Source organism: Eschrichtius robustus, chromosome 3, assembly GCF_028021215.1.
Source record: "Eschrichtius robustus isolate mEscRob2 chromosome 3, mEscRob2.pri, whole genome shotgun sequence".
Classification (NCBI taxonomy): Eukaryota; Metazoa; Chordata; class Mammalia; order Artiodactyla; family Eschrichtiidae; genus Eschrichtius; species Eschrichtius robustus.
The window spans coordinates 117,916,196-117,937,941 of NC_090826.1; the positions used below are offsets into that span (position 1 = coordinate 117,916,196).

Consider the following 21,746-nt stretch of genomic DNA (forward strand, 5'->3'; position numbering starts at 1 on the left):
GGGCTGGGACAGACGTCTAAGACTAAGAAGCTGAGCTGCAGGGATCCTTGCTTGCCAGAAACAGCCAACTGAGGAAATCAAACTCATAGGATCACATCAGGATTCTGAGACTTTCAGAATGATCAGCCACCACCCCCACTCCTGGACAGAGGTTGTCCCTGTCCCTTTCAGTTTTTTATCATTGACGGGGTCATTATACACCACTTTTGATGCTGCCCTGGGGTGTCAAGTGTTTGTCAGACAAGTACAAATTGGCTTATTTTCTTCCTCTCTTTTCTTCTCCTTCTTCTTCCCCTTCTCCTCCCCCAGTTTCTTTCCTGCCTCCTCCAAAATATGGGCTTACTTCAGACTAAACAGGGGAGGTAGGATTCCTCCCCCAGGTCTGTGTTTGGAGCAGCAATGGATAGACACCTCTAGCTACTAGGTGGAACTGGAGGAGGTGCAGAACTGGGAGGGAACAGCCAAGGAGCAATGTGAGGTTCAGGCTCCATGTTCAAGTGAGATGACAACTGCTGAGGACTCAGAGTCAGAGTGAAAGCTGGGAGGAGAAGGAAAACAAAGCTGGGAGAGACGAGCTGGAAAGGCCCCTGGGGTGGGGAGTTCCCTGTTCTATCCAGGAGAGGCAGAAAATGAGTCTGGCAGAACAGTCAAAGACTTAAGCAAAAGCAAGAGCCTAAAATGGGCATATAGGCCAGTACGGTTAAAGCAAAATGACACCACCCGCCAGGCAGCTCCTTGCTGAAATCCTAGGAGTATGACAGATATGAATCTGTCACTTGGGAGGTTAGCCAGTCAGAAGATTTAGGGAAAAGGCTGGCTTTCAGATTTCAGCCAAGGATGTTAGAAGTTAGTGATTTTTTTTTTACCATGGTCTGGAAAACTGTGGATCCTCTTTGTCAAAATCAGGGAAAGCTATAGTTGGGTGGGCAGAGACTTTCAAAGCTACTACTGGGTCTCGGCTTTAAGGTATAGGTGGGGAACAGGTCTTGGTACCTACCAGTCTCTCTAAATGTGCCTTCCTGCCCATACCCTCCTCATGCTATTTTCTCTAAGGACCAAGAGTTAGGATCTGGAATGGGAAGAGCCCTGCCCTGAATTACATGTCCAGCCTCACTGCAGCTCTAGCCACTCTCTGTGGCCTCAATTTCTTGGGCCTGATGGGGATCAAGTTGATGAATAGAAACCAAAGGCAAAAGTAAGCAGTCATCACTCTCATTTACAGACCAGCCCTGGAGGACACAAGTCCTGTTTCTGTCCCACCCCAGTTATGCTGGGAGTAGAAATCTGTCTGCATTTTCACCAGTAGCTAAAACTAGTCAGCTTGGATCTGGGCCTCTTCATTCTTCACTGGGTGTTGGAGGGATAGAGTTAAGAAGAAGCTCAAGGACCTGGCTTGAATAAATGGAAGATACCAGGGAGGGGCAGGAGTTTGTTTTTCTCACTCCTCGCCTGCTTCACCCCCATCCAGCTTCTAAGACTAGGCAGCTTCTGCCCTGGATCTTATCAGGAGAAACTCCCTGACCTTAATTCTGAGTTCCAGATGCCACGGTACCTCAATTTCCTCCTGCTGTATGAGCTTATGAGACAAGAGGAAATAAGGAGTTACTTTTTCTAGGACTCAATAGTGAAAAGTTCTCCCAGGTTCAAGTATGCCTAAGGTATCTTCCGTCACCCTCAACCCAATCAATCTCTCTCTCTCTCCCTCTCTCTCCCTCTCTCTCTCTCTCCTCTCTCTCTCTCTCTCTCTCTCTCTCTCTCTCTCTCTCTCTCTCACACACACACACACACACTCACTCTACAATGTGCCCTGAGAGACTGGGTTCTACTACCCTCTAGTGGCCAGAGAGGAAAGGGCTGTCCCACCCAGTCAATCAAGACCTTCAAGACTTTACCACGGTCTTTGGTCTGGAAGACACCTAAGGGATAAGCCAACAGCACATTTTACAAATGAGAAGGAAGAGGCCTAGAGGAAAATAATCACTTTGAGAGTCAGGGTATAGTTGGGACCAGAACTCAAGTCTCCTGACTCCCAGGTCAGTGCTTAATCCACTTTCACTGCCTCCCCTCTGACTTTTGTCTCCCTTTCCTAGCTTATCCCTGGGGAGGTCAGAACGAATCAGAAAAACGCCCAAAACGCCAAAGCCAAAAAGGACATGGTTCCTCCTCAACCCCTGCAGAGCAACGCCTGCACCTGAAACGTCATAGTCCCAGGCGAATTCACATCTTGGATAACATGGGTCCTTCTGAGGAACTGGCTGTCCTCGGACTTCCCGAATTTAACAGACTTTCAAGATTTTTATTGACCTCGCACAGCTCTTGTCGCCATGGTGACAACACTGTCCAATCCATGGTGGCCACCCAGGTCTCCTGTCTCCACGGTAACCGGTGCTTTGCGACCTTCAGTTTGCAGCGGTCGTGCTGCAGCCGCTGCAGTGGTTGCTGGGCGACGGCGGAGAGAAGCAGGTGGCTTGAGGTGGGGACCCAGACGGGCTTCCGGTAGGAGTGTAGGGGCGGTTCCGGGGAAGCCTGCGCCCCCAGGTAGGGGTGCTCCGGGCCGCAGGCCCCGCAGCCCGCCCCTCCCCGGGCCCATGGCCGGGGCATTGGGTGGGACAGGGGGCTCAGGCTGGACTTGGCGGCCGGTGGCGCGGGACCCGCTGCTGGCGCGGGCCTTCCATTCATGCACCGAACTGCGGGGACGGTTCTATCTGGTGGGGGGTCTCCTAGCCGGAGGAGCGAGAGAGCCGAGCAGTGATATGGTGGTCTTCGACCCGGCTGGAGGCCAGGCCGTGCGGGTGGGAGTCCGGGGCGGCCCGAGGCGCAGCCACCACGACGCGGCGCTGGTGGGCGGGCGCTGGCTCTGTGTGGTGGGCGGCTGGGATGGGTCGCGCCGCCTGGCCACAGTAAGCGCCCTGGACACCGAGCGCGGTGTGTGGGAGGCGTGGACCGCCGCCCCCGGCAGCTGCCCCCCTGCCGGCCTCAGTAGTCACACCTGTACCCACCTCTCCGACCGAGAGCTGCGGGTGGCAGGCAGGGAGGGCGGGACTCGCACTCAGCGTCGTTATGGAAGCATCTACACGTTAAGGCTGGACCCTGGCGCCCGCACCTATTGGTATGACACCCCTTGCCCAAAACCTTTCATGCTCCCTCACTTACACTCTGGAAAAACAGCTTCGCAGGCAATTTATCTAATATCCTCACCCTAGAACCCTCCTTCCCCGGGGATCTTCCATGTCTAAGATAGCTGAACTCTCTTATCAATATTACCCTCCCTCTCAACCGAACTACATATGGCACTGTCCCATGTCTCCTTTCTATCCTTGGCAAGGGGGTTGGGGAAAAGGCAGTTACAGCACTTAACATTTTCCAGAAAACACAACTCAGGCCTGAATTTCACAGCTATAAGGAAGAAGGCTACCACACAGTCTCACGTTCAGGTCACTGCGCTGCTCTGCTCCAAAGTCCTGGGCCCCACCCAGGTCACCAGCTATTGCTCTTTGGGGGCTGCGACTCAGCTGAACCAGAAGTAGCTGGGCATTGGAGTCATGGGAAGATTAAGGTATTATCTACTCTCATCTTGCTAAGGGTGGAAGCGGGCTAAAATTGGGATGCCCAAATCCCTCCAGACAGTCCCTTCTCTCTCCACCAAGGAGGAACCACCTGTTGCCCCTCGTTTGATGGAACAGCTTGCAAGGCTCGTGAGCAGTGGGCAGGGGTCCCGGCAGGGGCCTCGAGGACTCCGGCATCACTCATGTTCTGTGGTTGGGCCCTTTGCTGTGCTGTTTGGTGGAGAAACTCTGACTAGAGCCCGAGACACCATCTGCAATGACCTCTACATCTATGATACCCGTGAGAAGGGGCTTAATGGTTGAGAAGGGGAAAAGGTGGGAAGATAGGAGAACCTGAAGACTACAGAAAGAGAGAGGATGGAGTAATGGGGTAGGGAGGAGGAAGATTTAGTCGACAAATTAAAGGAATACATAGAATGTTAAATTTTGAAGAGACCCACAAATCCAGTGAGGAGAAAAATAATGAGCAAGCCTTTGGTCTTGTTAAGAGCCCCATGGGAGCCAAACTGCTACTGCCTCAATAACCACTCTCTGCCCTTACCCAACAGGAAAGTCTCCTTCTCTGTGGTTCCACTTCCCCTGTGCAGACCATGGGCTTAAACGCGTGGGCCATCGGACCTGCCTTTGGAATGATCAGCTCTACCTGGTTGGGGGTTTTGGTGAGGATGGCAGGACAGCTAGTCCACAGGTTTGCATTCTGGACCTCTTTATCTAAAGAATAGTGCCAAGATACACCACCAAGCCTCTGTTTTGTTGCAGACTCATAAAGCGTTATCACCAGAGCTGTCTGCCTCATTTCAAATGCTGATTAAATTTCAACCTGAGAGTTAACATTTGTTTCTGAATCTTTTGGCGGGGAGGGAAGTAAATAAGGAGATGCATCTTTATTTGCAAGGTGAAGGATAAAATATGGGACCTAGTTTGATACTGTTAGCCATTAACCAGATGGACCCAAAACCACAAATCATATGCTTGCCCATGCCCCATGCAAATTCTACCCCTAATACTGGGTGAAAGCTTCAGGCTAGAGCTAAGCATTCTGAACAAAACATTTAATTAACAAAAAAAAATATTACAATAGCAGAGAAAATAATAACAATAAAGAGAAATTAGAAGAAGTGGGAATCAGGGTAGAAAAAAATGCAAAGGCCTTGGTCTCTAGGAGACCAACACTCCAGCTGAGCTGGACTTAGCCCCAGCCCCTTCTGAGTTTTCCTTGGCTGCTGGCTTCTCGTCTTCCCCCATGAGACGAATGTTGTGCTTTTCCCGGAATTCATTTAGTTCTTTTCCCTTTGCCTGAAGCTGCTGTGTCAGTGTCTCAATGATCTTCTGTATCTAGAGGGCAAACCACAGGGATTATGTAAGGATTTCAGGACTCCCTTCCCCCATCTGTTACGGACTATGGTTGGGGGAAGTGAAGGAGTGATGATACCTCTAACCTCAACTTTAACCAAGTATTAATAGTAGAGCCCAGACACAAAAAGTATTCCTTTCTTAAAAACAAGGTTTATAAACTGTAGTATACATAAGAATCACCTGAGCTGCTTATTTTTAAAATACCACTTCATGGCTCCCATCCCCAAAGGTTCTCAATCAGTGGGTACAGGACAGGGTCTGGGAAGCTGCATTTTAAATTAGTCCTCCAGGTGATTTGGATGCACGTAGCCATGGACTACACTGTGAGAAACTCCGCTCTAACCACCTCCCCTCCCCCAATTCAGCCAGAAAATAGGCAGAGTCAGCAACTCCTTTGTCTAAGGAGTTAGACATAGCATAGCTAAAGAGCATGGGCTAATAGGCTATTTATGCTGCCTTCAACACGAGTTCCTACCCACACTTTCCTCCGCCACATTCCCTAAAGCCCTGGCCTCCCTTTCCTTACTCCTTGGTTGCCCAGAGCATCTACACAGGGATTCTTGCTCACCTGCTCCTTGTTGTTCTCCAAGGCAGGCAGCACCTCTTTGACAGTCCGCTCCACCAGTACCCCTCCAACCATGCGGTAGCACTTGCGGGTTTCATCTACCTCCTTCAGAGTATCGATCACTAGGCTGAGGTAGGAGGACAAGGCAGGATCTGAGAATTCAGTCCCACTCTGCTGCAACCCTCTTACAAAATGGCCCATCCCCCCGCCCCTCCAAAAAGTGGCCCATCCAACTCTCCTTTTGTTTGCGTCTCCCAGCTTCCTCACCTGTGCTCATTCAACTCCATCTCCAGCTCAGCTGCTTTGGATGCCAGGCCCCGCTGTTCCTGCCGAAGGCGGTTGAAGCCAGCAATTACCTAAGAAGGTGAGAAAGAGATAAAGGTGAGAGAGGGGACAGTAGAAATGGCAGAGGGTCAACACAGGATAGCAGGCTTTACAAAGATGCAGTAGTAGACACCTATCTTGGAAAAGGAGTAGAACACAGTTTGCAGTTTCTAAATTAAGTCTGTCTGGAATTCCATTCACCCAACACTGAGTGCCTACTAGGTGTGAGATATTTGCTAGGCCATCCTGCAGCTTCGTTTGGTGAGGATTAGGCATTTGTTACATAGGAATGGGGGTGGAGAGCTACTGGAGCACCTACAGTGGAGCTTAAACTCGCAGGTAAAGAGGGCTGTCAGGAAAGGCTTTGTAACGAGTAACTTTTTTTTTAATTTTATTTATTTATTTATTTTTGGCTGTGTTGGCTCTTTGTTGCTGCACGCGGGCTTTCTCTAGTTGAGGAGAGCGGGGGCTACTCTTCATTGCGGTGCGTGGGCTTCTCATTGCGGTGGCTTCTCTTGTTGTGGAGCACGGGCTCTAGGCGCACAGGCTTCAGTAGTTGTGGCACGTGGGCTCAGTAGTTGTGGCTCGCAGGCTCTAGAGCGTAGGCTCAGTAGTTGTGGTGCACGGGCTTAGTTGCTCCGCGGCATGTGGGATCTTCCCAGACCAGGGCCTGAACCCGTGTCCCTTGCACTGGCAGGCGGATTCTTAACCACTGCGCCACCAGGGAAGTCCCATGTAACGAGTAACTCTTGTTTGGGTCTGCCCAGCATCCCTCCCATTAGGCAAGTGCCCCTCCTAATTCACTGGGGTTCTTGTGAGGCTCCTAATCACAGGACCCTTGCTCTTTGACCACATGGGCAGTGACCTATATTCTATACTATAGGAATCGAATTTTGGGTAGAGACAAACAGGTACAGAAGGCAGCTGGAGCTAAGACACCTATAGTTGTCCTATAAAGATGATCCTCCATTCCTATTCCTGAAATCCCCAAAGCTGCCCTAGTTATCGAACTCTGTGTGGCCTAGTTGTTTAATGTTCCTTTTCACTGTGTTCAATTCTGTGACCTACCACCATCCTTCTAAAACACTCTTTTAAAAAAAATAATAAATAAGTTGCCCAAAGCCTGTATCTGTAGCCTCTAAACCCTAACTGATACAGGCTTCCTGAGAGATAATGCCTTAACTGAAGCCTGAAGGATGAGAAACTGGGGGTGGGGCTGGGGTGGGTAATGGTACAAAAGAAGCATAATAACACACATAAAGGCCCAGAGAAGTGATTACCACCAGCTTCTTGTTCCCCAGAAACTGAGCAGAGAATTAAAACAGTGTGAAAATCAGACAGGGTACTAATACCACCACCAGCATCACTTCTAGTATAGGGCTCTGATGACTGTATCTGGAAAGAAATACCAGATGAAAGACAAAAGACCAGGTTTCAAGTTTTGTCTCTGCCACATATTGGTTTTATGAACTCTGACAGACTTTTAGCCCTGTTCATTCAACCCTGGCTACACATTAGAATCATCAGGGGACCATTTTTAAAACGTAAATAGTGGAGCCTCAGAACAATTACACAATCACTGGGCGTGAGGCCCAGGCCTCAGTATTTAAGAAAAGATCTCCCATGAAATTCTGATGTGCAGCCAGAACTGAGAACCACTGGGTTAATCTCTCTGAGCCTTAGTTTTCTCACCTGTAAAAGGCAGATGATACCTACTTCATAGGGCTGTTGTATCATGTGAATGAATTAATGTGAAACGGCTTTGTAAGCAGTGAAGTGCATTAATTACTATTATGACCTTCTCTCCAAACCCAAAGTGTCCCTTGGACCCTCCTGGTCCACTGAGAGCAGTGAGCCCATTCATTCAAACCACTGCCAAATCTCTCACTCTCATTTACGTCCTCTCTAGTCTCATTGCCATCACTGACTAACCACCTCATCTTTACTAGGATCCCTTATCTCTAGCTCTTTCTCTCTGCAAGATTCATATACAGCTAATATACTCCAAATGACTGACCTGTACCACCCCTACAGCCCTTCTACTGCCCAATAAATGACGGAATAAATTTGACTAGGAACTTGTCATTCCAGCAACTTGTTTCCTTCTCCCATCCATCATCCTTTCATCTCAATCTGCTTCATCCACTCATTTCAGCAAACGCCTTGGAAATCTCACTCATCTACAAGCTGTTTCTCCTTCACCTTCATTGCCTATATCAAAACTATTCCATTTATAATTAGCATTTTCTCCACTGTCAGTGTTACAGATCAAAATACTTTCATCTAAGAAAATTCCACAACTAAACTAGATTCTAGATGTTCTCCTAGCACCCAAGTGACATCCACTCTTCTGCAAGTATGTCATATTTAACACACATTAATGAACTCAGCTTAAATGTCTAAAATTTCTGAGGCCTGAACTTATTTTCCTTAGTAATTAGTAGGAATCTACTTTTCAACCACCAATTTAACACAACTATAGGCAAAAAGATTTTAATTACAACTTTTCTTCAAATACTTTTGCTAATTAACAACCCCTATTTCCTCTTGGTCCAGTTATAGAGTTTATTACAACACCAAACTAAAGTAAATATATCTAAGTGTATGAGTTATCCACAGTTGTTATGGAAAATTTCAGCCACTGATGCACTTGAAGGAAATGAAATCTCTTAGCAGCTGACAACTAACTTTTAGTTAAATGCAAAATAAGCTGATATTAACCTGCCATCTCTGGGGTCTGCCAGGTAATGAAGACAGAGAGGCTATGCTCTATTCCCACATTCTTCCTCCTAAAATACAACTTACTAGTGGTTTTCTCCCCTATGGCTTGACCTAATTTACCTTCCCTTTCCCTTATTTCGTGTTCTCCTACAGCAGTCTGGCATGAGTAGGGATGGCCAGGTCACTGTTGACTCTCAACCCTATTAAATCATCTAACATATAAACATCCCTGCTGAAAAAGAATCCAATTAAAATACCAACTATTTTTCCTTTTTTTTTCTTTTGGCAGTGCGGCACAGCATGTGGGATCTTAGTTTCCCTGACCAGGGATGGAACCTGTGACCCCTGCAGTGGAAGCGTGGAGTCCTAACCACTGGACCACCAGGGAATTCCCTATTTTTCCTATTCTAAAGTAATTTCAAGCCTTACAACTATACAGAGCTCTTTACATTCTCATATTTGGCAGGTACAAATAACTTTACACAAGACACGATCATCTTTTTTTTGTTGTTGTTCCCAGTGGTTACGAATCCGCCTGCCAGACATAGAGAATGGACTTGAGGACACGGGGAGGGGGAAAGGTAAGCTGGGACGAAGTGAGAGAGTAGCACTGACATATGTACACTACCAAATGTAAAATAGATAGCTAGTGGGAAGCAGCCGCATAGCACAGGGAGATCAGCTCTGTGCTTTGTGACCACCTAGAGGGGTGGGATAGGGAGGATGGGAGGGAGACACAAGAGGGAGGGGATATGGGGATATACGTATATGTATAGCTGATTCACTTTGTTATACAGCAGAAACTAACACAACATAAAGCAATTATACTCCAATAAAGATGTTAAAAAAAAAAAAGAATCCACTTGCCAATGCAGGGGACACGGGTTCAAGCCCTGTTCTGGGAAGATCCCACATGCCGCAGAGCAACTAAGCCTGTGTGCCGCAACTACTGAGCCTGCACTCTAGAGCCTGTGAGCCACAACTACTGAGCCCGAGTGCCACAACTACTAAAGCCCATGTGCCTAGAGCCCATGCTCCGCAACAAGAGAAGCAACCGCAATGAGAAGCCCGCGCACCACAACAAAGAGTAGCCCCCCCTCGCCGCAACTAGAGAAAGACTGCACGCAGCAACAAAACCCAATGCAGGGCTTCCCTGGTGGCACAGTGGTTAAGAATCCGCCTGCCAATGCAAGGGACACGGGTTCAGGCCCTGGTCCGGGAAGATCCCACATGCCATGGAGCAACTAAGTCCATGTACCACAACTGCTGAGCCTGCGCTCTAGAGCCCGCGAGCCACAACTACTGAGCCCACGTGCCACAACTACTGAAGCTACGCCTAGAGCCTGTGCTCTGCAACGAGAGGCCACTGCAATGAGAAGCCCGCGCACCGAAACGAAGAGTAGACCCCGCTCGCCGCAACTAGAGAAAGGCTGCATGCAGCAATGAAGACCCAATGCAGCCAAAAATAAATAAATTAAATAAATTAAAAAAAACCCAAAAACCCAATGCAGCCAAAAATAAATAAATAAATGAATTTATATTAAAAAAGATATAATTGACATATAGCACTGTATAAGTTTAAGATATACAACATTATGATTTTATATATATATGGAAATGATTACCACAATAATGTTAGTTAATACATCCATCACCTCACAGTTCCTGTTTGTGATGAGAACTTTTAAGATCTATTCTCGGGGCTTCCCTGGTGGCACGGTGGGCAAGAATCCGCCTGCCAATGCAGGAGACACGGGTTCGAGCCCTGGTCCGGGAAGATCCCACATGCCACGGAGCAACTAAGCCCTTGTGCCACAACTACTGAGCCTGCGCTCTAGAGTCCGTGAGGCACAACTACTGAGCCCACGTGCCACAACTACTGAAGCCCGCGCGCCTAGAGCCCATGCTCCACAAAAGAGAAGCCACCGCAATGAGAAGCCCACGCACCGCAACGAAGAGTAGCCCCTGCTTGCCGCAACCAGAGAAAGCCCGCGCAGCAATGAGGAACCAATGCAGCCAAAAATAAAATAAATAAATTTTTTACAAAAAGATCTATTCTCATAGCAACTTTCAAGTATACAGTACGGTATTGCTAACCATAGTCACCATGCTATACATTAGATCCCCAGAATTTGTTCATCTTATAACTCCAAGTTTGTACCCTTTGACCCCCTCTAATCATTCCCCCACCTCCCCCTCCAAGGAACCACCAATCTACTCTGTTTCTATGAGTTCAGTTTTTGGTTTTTTATTCCACATATAAGTGAGATCATACAGTATTTGTCTCTCATTGACTTATTTTCACTTAACCTAATGCCCTCAGGGTTCCTCCATTTTGTCACAAATAGCAGAATTTCCTCCTTTTTTACAGGTGAATAATATTCTCCTGTGTGTGTGTGTGACATTTTATCTGTTCACCCACAGAACATGGTTTTCTAATTTTTAAGGGCTATATAGCATTTACACCCTATTTATATATTTTTTAAAGCTATTCTTCTCTTGTTGGGACATTTAGGTTATTTCCAATTTTTCTGTAATAAATAGCATTAAGTATCTGGACAAATAGTAGAAAAATTTTACAGCCATTTCTCTTGAATCATATTCTCCAAAGTAAGATTAATGAGTCAAACGGGTATTAACATTATTATAGTTTCTACTGCATGTTGCTATAAAGTTCTCCAAGATGACCAGATGACTTTACAGTGCTACCAGCAATGTCATGATTGTACCTAATGGTAGCTTATATTATCTTTGTTAATTTAATAATTTTTAGAGCAGGAAGAGATCTTAATTCCAGAAACCTTGGAATCATCCTCAACTCACTATCCACACCCAATTAATCTCTAAATCATATCTATCTGTTAATACTAAATACCTCAAATCCATCCACTATCATCTCTCACCTGTACTACTGGAACTTCCTAGCTGAGTTCCACACCTGCCTCCAGATCGGCCGGCCCCCTTCAATCCATTCCCCACACTTCAGCACAAGTAACCTTAAATTTAAGTCTAACCATATTATTCCTATGCCTAAACCTTCAATGGTTCCCACTGCTCATGGGATAAAATCCAAACTCCTGAAGACAGCAGAAAGAAGTCCTATAAGACGTGGTCCTTCCTGACCTCTCCCAATCAGTCCTTCTCCCACCTCTTACAGTCAGCACTATTGCCCAGTAGAACCACTTGTAGTTCCCCTATTCATTTGCCTTCAGGCATTTGCATAGAATCCACACCTTACCTGGCACACTTACCCAAACCTCTCTCATTGCATTTTTCTCTGCTTAACTCTTAATTCTTTTTTTTTTTTAACTTTTTTTTTTAAGTGTTAGGCTTTTTTTGGCTGTGTTGGGTCTTCCTTGCTGCGTGAGGGCTTTTCTCTAGTTGCAGCGAGCAGGGGCTACTCTTCGTTGTGATGCACGGGCTTCTCACTGTGGTGGCTTCTCTTGTTGTGGAGCACGGGCCCTAGGCGCATGGGCTTTAGTTGTGGCGCACGGGCTCAGTAGTTGTGCCTCACGGGCTTAGTTGCTCCGCAGCCTGTGGGATCTTCCCGGACCAGGGATGGAACCTGTGTCCCCTGCATTGGCAGGTGGATTCTCAACCACTGTGCCACCCCCCTAACTCTAACTCTTTCTTCAGGTTTCAACTTAGATTCTTCTAGGAAGCATTTCTTGCCATCCCCAACTCCCATGTTAACTCCTTCTGTGGGCTCACATGTAAGCGTATAGCAATTCCTTACATCTTTTGATAGAAAACTTTTTCTATTTTCATGTATTGTGTTCCTTATTTTCCACCATGCAGCCTGCCTTTTAATCTTTATTGTTTTCTTTGGAAATTTAAAATATGCAAATACAACCTCTTTTAAAATATCTATATCTTTCATAGTCCTACAATAACCTGCCTTCCTTCCACAGTTTGCAAAGTAAAGGAGCCCTACTATGTGGCAGGTACTGTGCTAGACTTTTTTTTTTTTTGGCTGCGTTAGGTCTTCCTTCCTGCGCCACCAGGGAAGTCCTGTGCTAGACTCTTTATTTCAGTTAATTCTAAAACAAACAGGGCTTCCCTGGTGGCACAGTGGTTAAGAATCTGCCTGCCAATGCAAGGGACGCAGTTTCGATCCATGGTCCAGGAAGATCCCACGTGCCGCGGAGCAACTAAGCCCGTGCACCACAACTACTGAGCCTGCACTCTAGAACCCGCAAGCCACAACTACTGAAGCCTGTGCACCTGGAGTCTGTGCTCTGCAACAAGAGAAGCCACCGCAACGAGAAGCCTGGGCACTGCAACGAAGAGTAGCCCCCTCTCACTGCAACTAGAGAAAGCCCGTGTGCAGCAACGAAGACCCAGTGCAGCCAAAAATAAAATAAATAAGATAAACAAGTTAAAAAGAAAAAAGTTCACACACACAACTGTAAAAAAAAAAAAGTCAAACTATTTCCACTTGATTTATTTTGATTTTCTTTTCTTTCTTTTTTGTTTAATTGATACCATATAATTTTGATAACTTTGGGGAAAATCTACAATCATTACATTTATCCCCAAAAGGTCCTTTGGTCTTCTTATCTACATGATATTTACTCTTATTGGGTTCAATGGAAGAATAAAAGAGGTAGAGAATTATGACTGGATGCATCTGGAAAAGCATTTTCTGGGCTATTGCTGCACTAAATATCTTCTTTTCAGTGCCCCCTTTTCTGACAAACATACTCAACTCTAAAAATTTCTTCGACCTCATCAAATGATGATTTGACCATCGTCAAATGATGATTCTCATCCCTTCTCTTCATCAAATATTTTAGGACTAGTCTACATGCACTGCCTCCACTTCCTCACCTCCCAATTCACTTTATTTATTGATTTTTTTGGCCAGGCCATGAGGCTTGCAGCATCTTAGTTCCCCAACCAGGGACTGAACCTGGACCATGGCAGTGAAAGCACCGAGTTCTAACCACTGGACCGCCAGGGAATTCCCAAGTTACTTTTTTGTTGTTGTTACTTCTTTTTTGAATCTAAGTTTTTTCACCAAAAAAATGGAGATATCTGCCTCATAGGATGTTGAGAGGATTCATTAATTACATCAAGGACTTAGGACAATATCCAGCATATAACAGATTGTCAATAAATAGTGCCTGCTATTATTATAAAACATCTCCACCTAAATGTCCTATGGATACCTTAAACTCGGGTCATTCAAAGCTGAATTTTCTTTTACTCCATTTTAAACTGCTATTCTTCTTGTCTCCTATTTCTGCTAGTAACATGACTCTAGCCTGGTAGGAAACCCTAGTTTCATCTTTGGACACACCCTTATCCCATCAACTGTCAAATTTATTGCCTCTACCTCAGCAATTTTTCTTAGGCTTACTGACATCACCCTAGTTGAGGCCTTCATTACCTCTTGTCTGAACTACTGCAACAGTCTTCTAAATTATCTCCCCATTTTTGGACTCTCCAAATCCATCCTATACACTGTTGCTAATTTAATTCTTTTAGCACTTGGGTGATATAGAAAAATATTCGTGATATATTATTAGGCTTAAAAAGCAGATTATGGGGACTTTCCTGGTGGTCCAGTGGTAAAGAATCCGCCTTACAATGCAGGGGCCGGGGGGTTCAATCCCTGGTCAGGGAAACTAAAATCCCACATGCCAAGGGGCAACTAAGCCTGCGCACCACAACTACGGAGCTCACGCGCTTCAGCTAGAGCCCATGTGCGGCAAACTACACAGCCCACACGCCCTGGAGGCTGCATGCCACAACTAGAGAAGAGAAAACCCACATGCCACAACTAGAGAGAAGCCCGTGTGCCGCAACAAAGAGCCCGCATGCCGCAACTAAGACCCGATACAGCCTAAAATAAATTAAATAAATAAATAATAAATAAATCTTTTTTTAAGAGAAAAAAGCAGATTACAAAACAGCAAATAGTGTATAATACTAATTTTATAAAATTAAATATGTAAAATATACATGCCCTCCCTTTCCATCTACACACACATATACAAAAACATAAAGGAGGGGGGAAACCTCTCAAAGGATGTATTTCAAAATGGTAAGAATAGTTACCTCTGGATAGTAGGATCATGGGTAAAGTAGGCTCATGGGTAATTTATTTCTTATTTTGTACTTCTTCTTGTGTTTTCTACATTTTCTAAAATGAATGTGTATAATTGTATGTAATAAGAAAAAAAAATCAATAGTATAACATATATCCTTCTATGACTCCCTCACTGCTTACATTAAAAAGTCCGGAATTCGTTGCCATGTAGACTCAGCTTGCTTTAAGGACTACATCTTTCTAACTTATAACTCATGATTTAGCTAAACTAGTCACTGCACTTAATGTCAATCTATGCTTTCCTCAGATCTCTTCTTACCCTATTCCCTATATTCTATTTCTACTGCCACCTGTTCAAATTTATCCAATCCTTCAGGCTCAGCTCAAATATCTCTAATAGGATTATGGTATAAAAAATAGGTCTGTCTGATGCTCAAGTCCCTCAATTAAAAGCTCTGCTCTCCCAGTTACTGACTCTGGGTAAGTTAGCTAAAGCCTCTGAAACTCAAACATCTTGAGGACAATACTGCTACTTCAAATGGCAGTAATTAAGTGACAGAAGATAAAACAAGTGAAGTGCCTAGCACAATGTGCCACTTGCCTCCATCTTCTCTATATGGCTCAAATTTGCAGCAGTGATAAATATAATATTTTTTACCCAGTGTTCTCTCTAGAACACAAACAAAGGCCAGAGAATGTTAAGCAAGGAAAGCCTCAGAACTCAATTACCACAATTCTTCAGTCTCTTTTGAGGGCTTCTTTTTCTCTACCACCCCTTAACTATTGGTTTCACTCCTGTTCTACTTCTTTTTTCACTTTCTGTACAAACTGTAGGTGATTTCATCCACAGCCATGGCTTTGTCTACCATCCATAAAATTATAATTCTCTAATCTGTATCTCCAACTCAGATTTCTTTCTGTAACTCAAGATTATAAATCAAACCACCTACTAAAGGTCTCTACCTGGATATCCCACAAGAAACCCAAATTCAAACTTATTTTCTCCCCAAACCTGTCCATCTTCCTACATTCCCTGTGGCACCATCAAAAACAGAAACCTGAGGGACAGCCTAGATTCCTCTTTTATCTCTTTTTCTCCACTTTCAAGTCTTGCAGTCCATCCCAAACTTTAAGTCCACCTGCATCCCAAACATGTCAGGCACTTTCATGCCACAGTGTTTTTAAGGACATTATTCCCTCTATCTAGAAAATCCTCCATTTCCTTCTTTGCTTGACTAACTTCTCTCATCCTTTAGAATTGAGCTGAAGGATTATCTTTTTTACAAAGTAATTAATACTTATTAAGCACGTAGTATATTCCAATCACTGTGCAAAACACTTTGTATGCGTTGTCTAGCCTAATAATTGAAATACAGTGAGGTAAGCACCATTACGTTTCCACAGAAGGAGAAGACCAAAAGAAGTAACTCATGGGAGGTCATATATAGGTAGTAAAAGGTAGAAATGTGATTCAAACACAGATCTATCTGAACCCAGTGCACTCCTTACACTCTTAGTCACCCCACTATACCACACTTCCCTTTCCCACCCACCCCCCAATCTCATAATCTCCTGCTTAGTTAGAGGTCCCTCCTCTAGCTGCCATTAAGAAGGCCTGTGAGGAACATTATAAAACTTATAAAACTTACTGTTTGGCAACCCAATCAAAAAATGGGCATAAGACCTAAATAGACATTTCTCCAAAGAAGATATACAGATGGCCAAGAAGCACATGAAAAGCTGCTCAACATCACTAATTATTAGAGAAATGCAAATCAAAACTACAATGAGGTATCACCTCACACCAGTTATAAGGGGCACCATCAGAAAATCTACAAACAACAAATGCTGGAGAGGATGTGGAGAAAAGAGAACCCTCTTGCACTGTTGGTGGGAATGTAAACTGATACAGCCACTATGGAGAACAGTATGGAGGTTCCTTAAAAAACTAAAAATAGAACTACCATACCACCCAGCAATCCCACTGCTGGGCATATACCCTGAGAAAACCATAATTCAAAAAGACACATGCACCCCAATGTTCATTGCAGCACTATTTACAATAGCCAGGTCATGGAAGCAACCTAAATGCCCATCGACAGATGAATGGATAAAGAAGATGTGGTACATATATACAATGGAATATTACTTAGCCATAAAAAGAAACGAAATTGGGTCATTTGTAGAGATGTGGATGGATCTAGAAACTGTCATACAGAGTGAAGTAAGTCAGAAAGAGAAAAACAAATATCGTATATTAATGCATATATGTGGAACCTAGAAAAATGGTACAGATGAACCTGTTTGCAGGGCAGAAACAGAGACACAGATGTAGAGAAACAAACATATGGACACCAAAGGGGGAAAGTGGCAGGGGAGGGGTGGTGGTGGGATGAATTGGGAGATTGGGATTGACATATATACACTAATATGTATAAAACAGATAACTAATAAGAACCTGCTGTATAAAAAATAAATAAAGTAAAATTCAATAAAAGAAAAAACTTACTGTTTGGTTTGTCTTTTCTCAAATGAGTCTGTGTGTTAACTTGAAAACAAGGTCTATTTCATTTATGTTTTTCCCTGTAACCAGCAGAATGTCTGACACATGGCACACCCTCAAAAAGTATTAAGTTCCTTCTCCCTTGCCTTTTTCCCCCTAAGTCAGAAACTATCTCTACTTCCCTCCCCAAAATTCCACAGCACTTTATATCTCTCTTAGATATACTTCTGCCTCACGTTAGCATTTTGTATGTCATATTTTTCCCACCAGACTATAAGCTCTTTGACTGTAGGGGTCAGTTTTAAAGACCTTTATGCAAATACCTCTGCCTATAGTAACTGTTCAACAAATAACTGATAAATAAAACTATAATTTAAAAAGCTGTTGTTTTGACTACGTTTTCCTATTACGCAGATTTCTTCCCACCCCTAGTAAACACTAGCCCCACTATTAGCAAACCATGGTTCCCAAGCCACAAGGGGCTTTTCTGATTAATCTATCAAACGTTTCCCGGTGCTAGGCACTAGGGGAAATGCATGCTCGGATTTTTAGTAAAGGATTTCTGGTCTATAAAAAAAATTCAATCTAGTAATGACTCCCGAATCAAAACAGTATGAAACACTAGACTGTTCGAGTACGTGAGTCACGTGTCTCTGCAGAGCGACGACGATTTTCAACGTGGTTTCAGGGTCCAGTAACAGACTACACTCCCAGCCGTTGACTAATCCCCTGGGATTCGTTAGGAGCTGCCTTGCCCAGCCATACCCTGTTTGAAGGTGCGGAGGAAAATAGGGAAAGTGACCACCCATCTTTCCTCAGACTTGCGCATCCTCCCAGACCCTGCTTCTCAGAGCTTTTCTCTCCCCCAGGCTCACTCAACACCCCGCGGAGGCGTGGCTTTCACCTACCAATCCGCCTACTCTCTCCCCGGGGGCTCGGCTAGCTTCTCCAAGGACCCTCCCCTCTCTGGGTGGCCACGCAAATGTGGGACTGGAGTAAAGGTCTGCACCAGGCGCAGGCTTCCCCCCTGTTCTCACATCGACTCCGGACCCAGCCGGGTTGTCCTCCTTCGCGTTCCCTGCTCCCCACCTGCTCTGCTGACACCGTCCCCTTCCCCGCGCCGCTCCCGCTGTTCTTGCCGCTGCGACCGCTGTTCTCCGCCATCTTCACCGCCTGCTGGGCTTCCGGCCTGCGTAGCTCAGCCCACCCGCCCTGCGTCACGTCCGGTCTCGGAGTTACCGCCCTCTCGCCCCCGGCGCACCCACCTCCAGGCCGGTCTTCGATTCGGATCCCGCGAATCGTTTTGGCCGTATCTTCATGTAGGACCTACTACCTTTCCCGCCCGCCGCGGTGACTCTCACCTGCCGTGCTTTAACTTGTGCAACAGAGACGCTGCCCCTGGGAGAGGCGGGGAAGGACGGGTTAACGGGAGAGTGGGGCGCGGGTTGGGCCCTGGGTGATGAGGAACGAGGGAGGGTGAACTTCCCCTCAGAGATTCTGGTGGGGGAAATATGCTTTGCGTCAATAAAACTGTGCAGGTGCACAGTCAAGAACAGAGGCTGGGAAAACCAAGGAAGTATCTTGGAGATGACTTGTGAACTGCTGAAACATTTGACTGAGGAAAGAGGCTCCAATTTAATGTGAGATCAAAGCCCTTTCCTCCATCTTCCCACTTTATGAGCTCTTCCGGTAGCCCATAATTACTTATGGTACAGAGTGTTTTGAAGACTTGGGGGGTTTTACAGGCGGGGCCCTGATTCAGCCTCACAGTATGAAGAGAGAAGTCAGAGGATCTTAGAAATGTACTGCTTGAGAGTGGGGTTGGTGTCCTGATTTCTCACCTTCTTCAGGTTGGGCTTCATCATCAGGCCTCCTCACCAGCTCCTGTCCCTTCTTTTGTGTCCTGGACTCCGGATACCTCGACTCTCAGTACTTTGTGCTCAGCCCAGGTAACATGTTTTGTTGTGTTCTCAGTGCCTGGCACATAGTAGATGCTCAATAAATGTTTGTTAAATGTATGGATGGTGGGAAACACTGGAGTGCCAGCCATCACAGAACATTTGATCAGTGGGTCATTGTGCCATGGGTCACTGTGCCCTGTAAGAGCAGAATCAAAGGAAAGTCCAGCCTTCCTGCCTCCCCATTTTAGCCTCTTATCATTAAACTTGGGTTTCCCCATGCTAGTCAGTCTGAGTCCTGCCTGTGCCATTCACAGACTCAGAGCCATGGCTGTCTCCTCTTCCTCCTGGGAACTACCCCTGGTGGCTGTGTGCCAGGTAACATCGACACCAGACAAGAAACAGAACTTTATAACATGTGCTGAGCTGATTCGGGAGGCTGCCAGACTGGGCGCTTGCCTGGCTTTCCTGCCTGAGGCATTTGACTTCATTGCACGGAACCCTGAAGAGACGCTTCACCTGTCTGAGCCACTGGGTGGGAACCTTTTGGGAGAATATACCCAGCTTGCCAGGTATCAGGGAAAGGGGGAGGGAGAGGTAGTTTCTTTCTGGGTAATGTCCCAGGATTGCCAGATATGAGGGTAGAGCCTTGAGAAGAGTTGTCAGTGTCCCCTCCCCCTCAGGGAATGTGGACTCTGGCTGTCCTTGGGTGGTTTCCATGAGCGTGGCCAAGACTGGGAGCAGACTCAGAAAATCTACAATTGTCATGTGATTCTGAACAACAAGGGTGAGACTCTTCAGCCTGCCTCTTCTCAGGCTCTTCTACCTAAGATTCTCCAGAATTCTGTGTTGTTTCTCAACTCTGTTTCCTTGGCCAAGGGTTTTAGGGGCGTTTGTATTTCTGTTCCTAGCCTATAAGCTATCTCCTCTTTGGGAGGAGAGGAACTAAGCTGGGCTTCTAGAGCACCAGCACTGAGTACTGTTTCTCCCTCTTACTCAAGGGTCAGTAGTGGCCACGTATAGGAAGACGCATCTGTGTGACGTAGAGATTCCAGGGCAGGGGCCTATGCATGAAAGCAACTCTACCATACCTGGGCCCAGTCTTGAGTCTCCTGTCAGCACACCAGCAGGCAAGGTGGGAGTTGTGAAAGGATGAGGGTGGGAGAGGAGCAAGAGGGAGGGGAATAGGAATATTTTGAAGTGGTAGTAGAGGATAGAAAGCCCTAAGGAGTGGAGTAGCGGGGTTATGACCAGATGCTGTGACAAACAGGGCGGGGGACTAAACAGGCTGTTTTCATTCCAGATTGGTCTAGCTATCTGCTATGACATGCGGTTCCCTGAACTCTCTCTGGCATTGGTTCAGGCTGGAGCAGAAATACTTACCTACCCTTCAGCATTTGGATCTGTTACAGGCCCAGCCCACTGGGAGGTAAGAGGACACCTCTTTAGAACATAAGGGCCTTCTCTTACCTCATTCTCCTCCCTTGGCTCTACCAGTTAAAAGATTTTCTTCTCCTTCCCACCTAAGTGGGAAAATTCACTTCCCCAGATTGTTGCCTCTCAGAATAGTTAACATAGTAAATCATTCATAGGCAATTATCAGAATGGTCACAGTGGGTAGATTGGCCTGTAATGTCCATGGCCTATCACTTCCCTACTAGCTGCTACCTGTACTTAAAGTCAACGCCTATCTCCTCCATCCCCAGGTGTTGCTGCGGGCCCGTGCCATTGAAAGCCAGTGCTACGTAGTGGCGGCAGCACAGTGTGGACGCCACCATGAGAAGAGAGCAAGTTATGGCCATAGCATGGTGGTAGATCCCTGGGGAACAGTGGTGGCCCGCTGCTCTGAAGGACCAGGCCTCTGCCTTGCCCGAATTGACCTCAATTATCTGCGACGGTTGCGCCAACACCTGCCTGTGTTCCAGCACCGTAGGCCTGAACTCTATGGCCATCTGAGTCACCCACTGTCTTAAGACTTTTGACTTCCGTCCGTTGAGACCCCCATTGTGAGCTGGTGTTGCTGTGACTTGTAGGCAGGACCCAGGTGCAGCTCCCCTCACTTGGAGAACCTTGTCTCTCTTGCTGGAACACAGGCTCAGCTTCTTAGGAAAGAAGAAACTTTCACCTGAGCTCAGATTTCAATTTCAGAAAGGTGAAATTTTATATAGTCACTGTTTATTTCATGAAAACTGAAGTTATGCTGAGGGCTGAGCAGCACTGGCAATGAAAAAAATATAATAATCATAAAGTCTGTGTCTGGATATCTCTTTTGGGAGCTGAAAGGGGAGGTGGTATTGTACCAGCTGGACTAGACTCCAGTTCTAGGCCTCCTGACTCATTCAACATGCCTCCCTATCTAAATAAAAGTGCGACACTCAGTGCATGTCCCAACCCCATGCTCCCAAGCTTGGGGGTGGGACTGTGGGTAGAGGATGGGGAAAGAAAAAGAAGAAAGGAATTGATATTGAATCATTTCACTTTCACCTATGATGCCCTTTGCCCAAGCCAGAAGAAAGCAAAGGGGAAAAGGGCTGCAGGGTACATTATTTATTTTCACTTGAACATGGAAAGAAAGTGTCACACTCCCCCTTCCCCTTTTTAGGGGGAGTGTATTTTAATCAGCAACCTCTTCTCCATCCACCCTGTGTATGTGTGTACACACACACCACAGTTGGGAGGGTGACTAGGCTGACCTAGTCCGCTTACCTATTACTCCTTTGAAGAGGGTTTGACAAAGAGGGAAAAGGAAGGAGCCACA

The 21,746-nt window shown here is 45.9% G+C and overlaps 3 protein-coding genes across 5 annotated transcripts; 2 read left to right on the forward strand and 1 right to left on the reverse strand.

The window, feature by feature from the left end:
- Positions 1–2,233: 2,233 nt before the first annotated feature.
- KLHDC9 (kelch domain containing 9) lies at positions 2,234–4,397 on the forward strand. The gene is given in 5 exon segments (XM_068538326.1): positions 2,234–2,338; positions 2,340–3,109; positions 3,397–3,556; positions 3,648–3,846; positions 4,115–4,397. Coding segments are annotated over 5 exon segments (1,401 nt in total). The 3' UTR covers positions 4,282–4,397.
- Positions 4,398–4,597: 200 nt separating this feature from the next.
- On the reverse strand, positions 4,598–18,279 carry PFDN2 (prefoldin subunit 2). Its single transcript, XM_068538327.1, has 4 exons — positions 18,180–18,279; positions 5,755–5,843; positions 5,491–5,614; positions 4,598–4,901 (listed from the first exon to the last, which is right to left on the reverse strand). The coding sequence occupies exons 1-4, from the start codon at positions 18,252–18,254 to the stop codon at positions 4,725–4,727; spliced, it is 465 nt and encodes a 154-aa protein (XP_068394428.1). The 5' UTR covers positions 18,255–18,279; the 3' UTR covers positions 4,598–4,724.
- A 53-nt stretch (positions 18,280–18,332) lies between these two features.
- On the forward strand, positions 18,333–21,239 carry NIT1 (nitrilase 1). 3 transcript variants are annotated; one of them, XM_068541121.1, is made up of 7 exons: positions 18,333–18,409; positions 18,941–19,039; positions 19,306–19,560; positions 19,672–19,775; positions 19,990–20,123; positions 20,292–20,417; positions 20,695–21,239. In XM_068541121.1, coding segments are annotated over exons 1-7 (987 nt in total). In that variant the 5' UTR covers positions 18,333–18,407; the 3' UTR covers positions 20,962–21,239. The 3 variants fall into 3 exon arrangements, with proteins under 3 accessions (XP_068397222.1, XP_068397223.1, XP_068397221.1); XM_068541122.1 differs by having other exon boundaries at positions 18,359–18,440; XM_068541120.1 differs by lacking the exon at positions 18,333–18,409 and adding an exon at positions 18,479–18,730.
- Positions 21,240–21,746: the final 507 nt, after the last annotated feature.

Bases quoted from the DNA above. Each gene is read 5' to 3' on its own strand.
- NIT1 (XM_068541120.1), top strand. From the start codon at position 18,678: ATGACTTGTGAACTGCTGAAACATTTGACTGAGGAAAGAGGCTCCAAT. The intron at 18,731-18,940 runs GTGAGATCAAAG...CACCTTCTTCAG, and splicing joins GAAAGAGGCTCCAATTTAAT to GTTGGGCTTCATCATCAGGC. The intron at 20,124-20,291 runs GTGGGAGTTGTG...TTTTCATTCCAG, and splicing joins TCAGCACACCAGCAGGCAAG to ATTGGTCTAGCTATCTGCTA.
- PFDN2 (XM_068538327.1), bottom strand. From the start codon at position 18,254: ATGGCGGAGAACAGCGGTCGCAGCGGCAAGAACAGCGGGAGCGGCGCG. The intron at 5,615-5,754 runs GTGAGGAAGCTG...CTCCTACCTCAG, and splicing joins ATGGAGTTGAATGAGCACAG to CCTAGTGATCGATACTCTGA. The intron at 4,902-5,490 runs GTGAGCAAGAAT...TTTGCCCTCTAG, and splicing joins TGGAGAACAACAAGGAGCAG to ATACAGAAGATCATTGAGAC.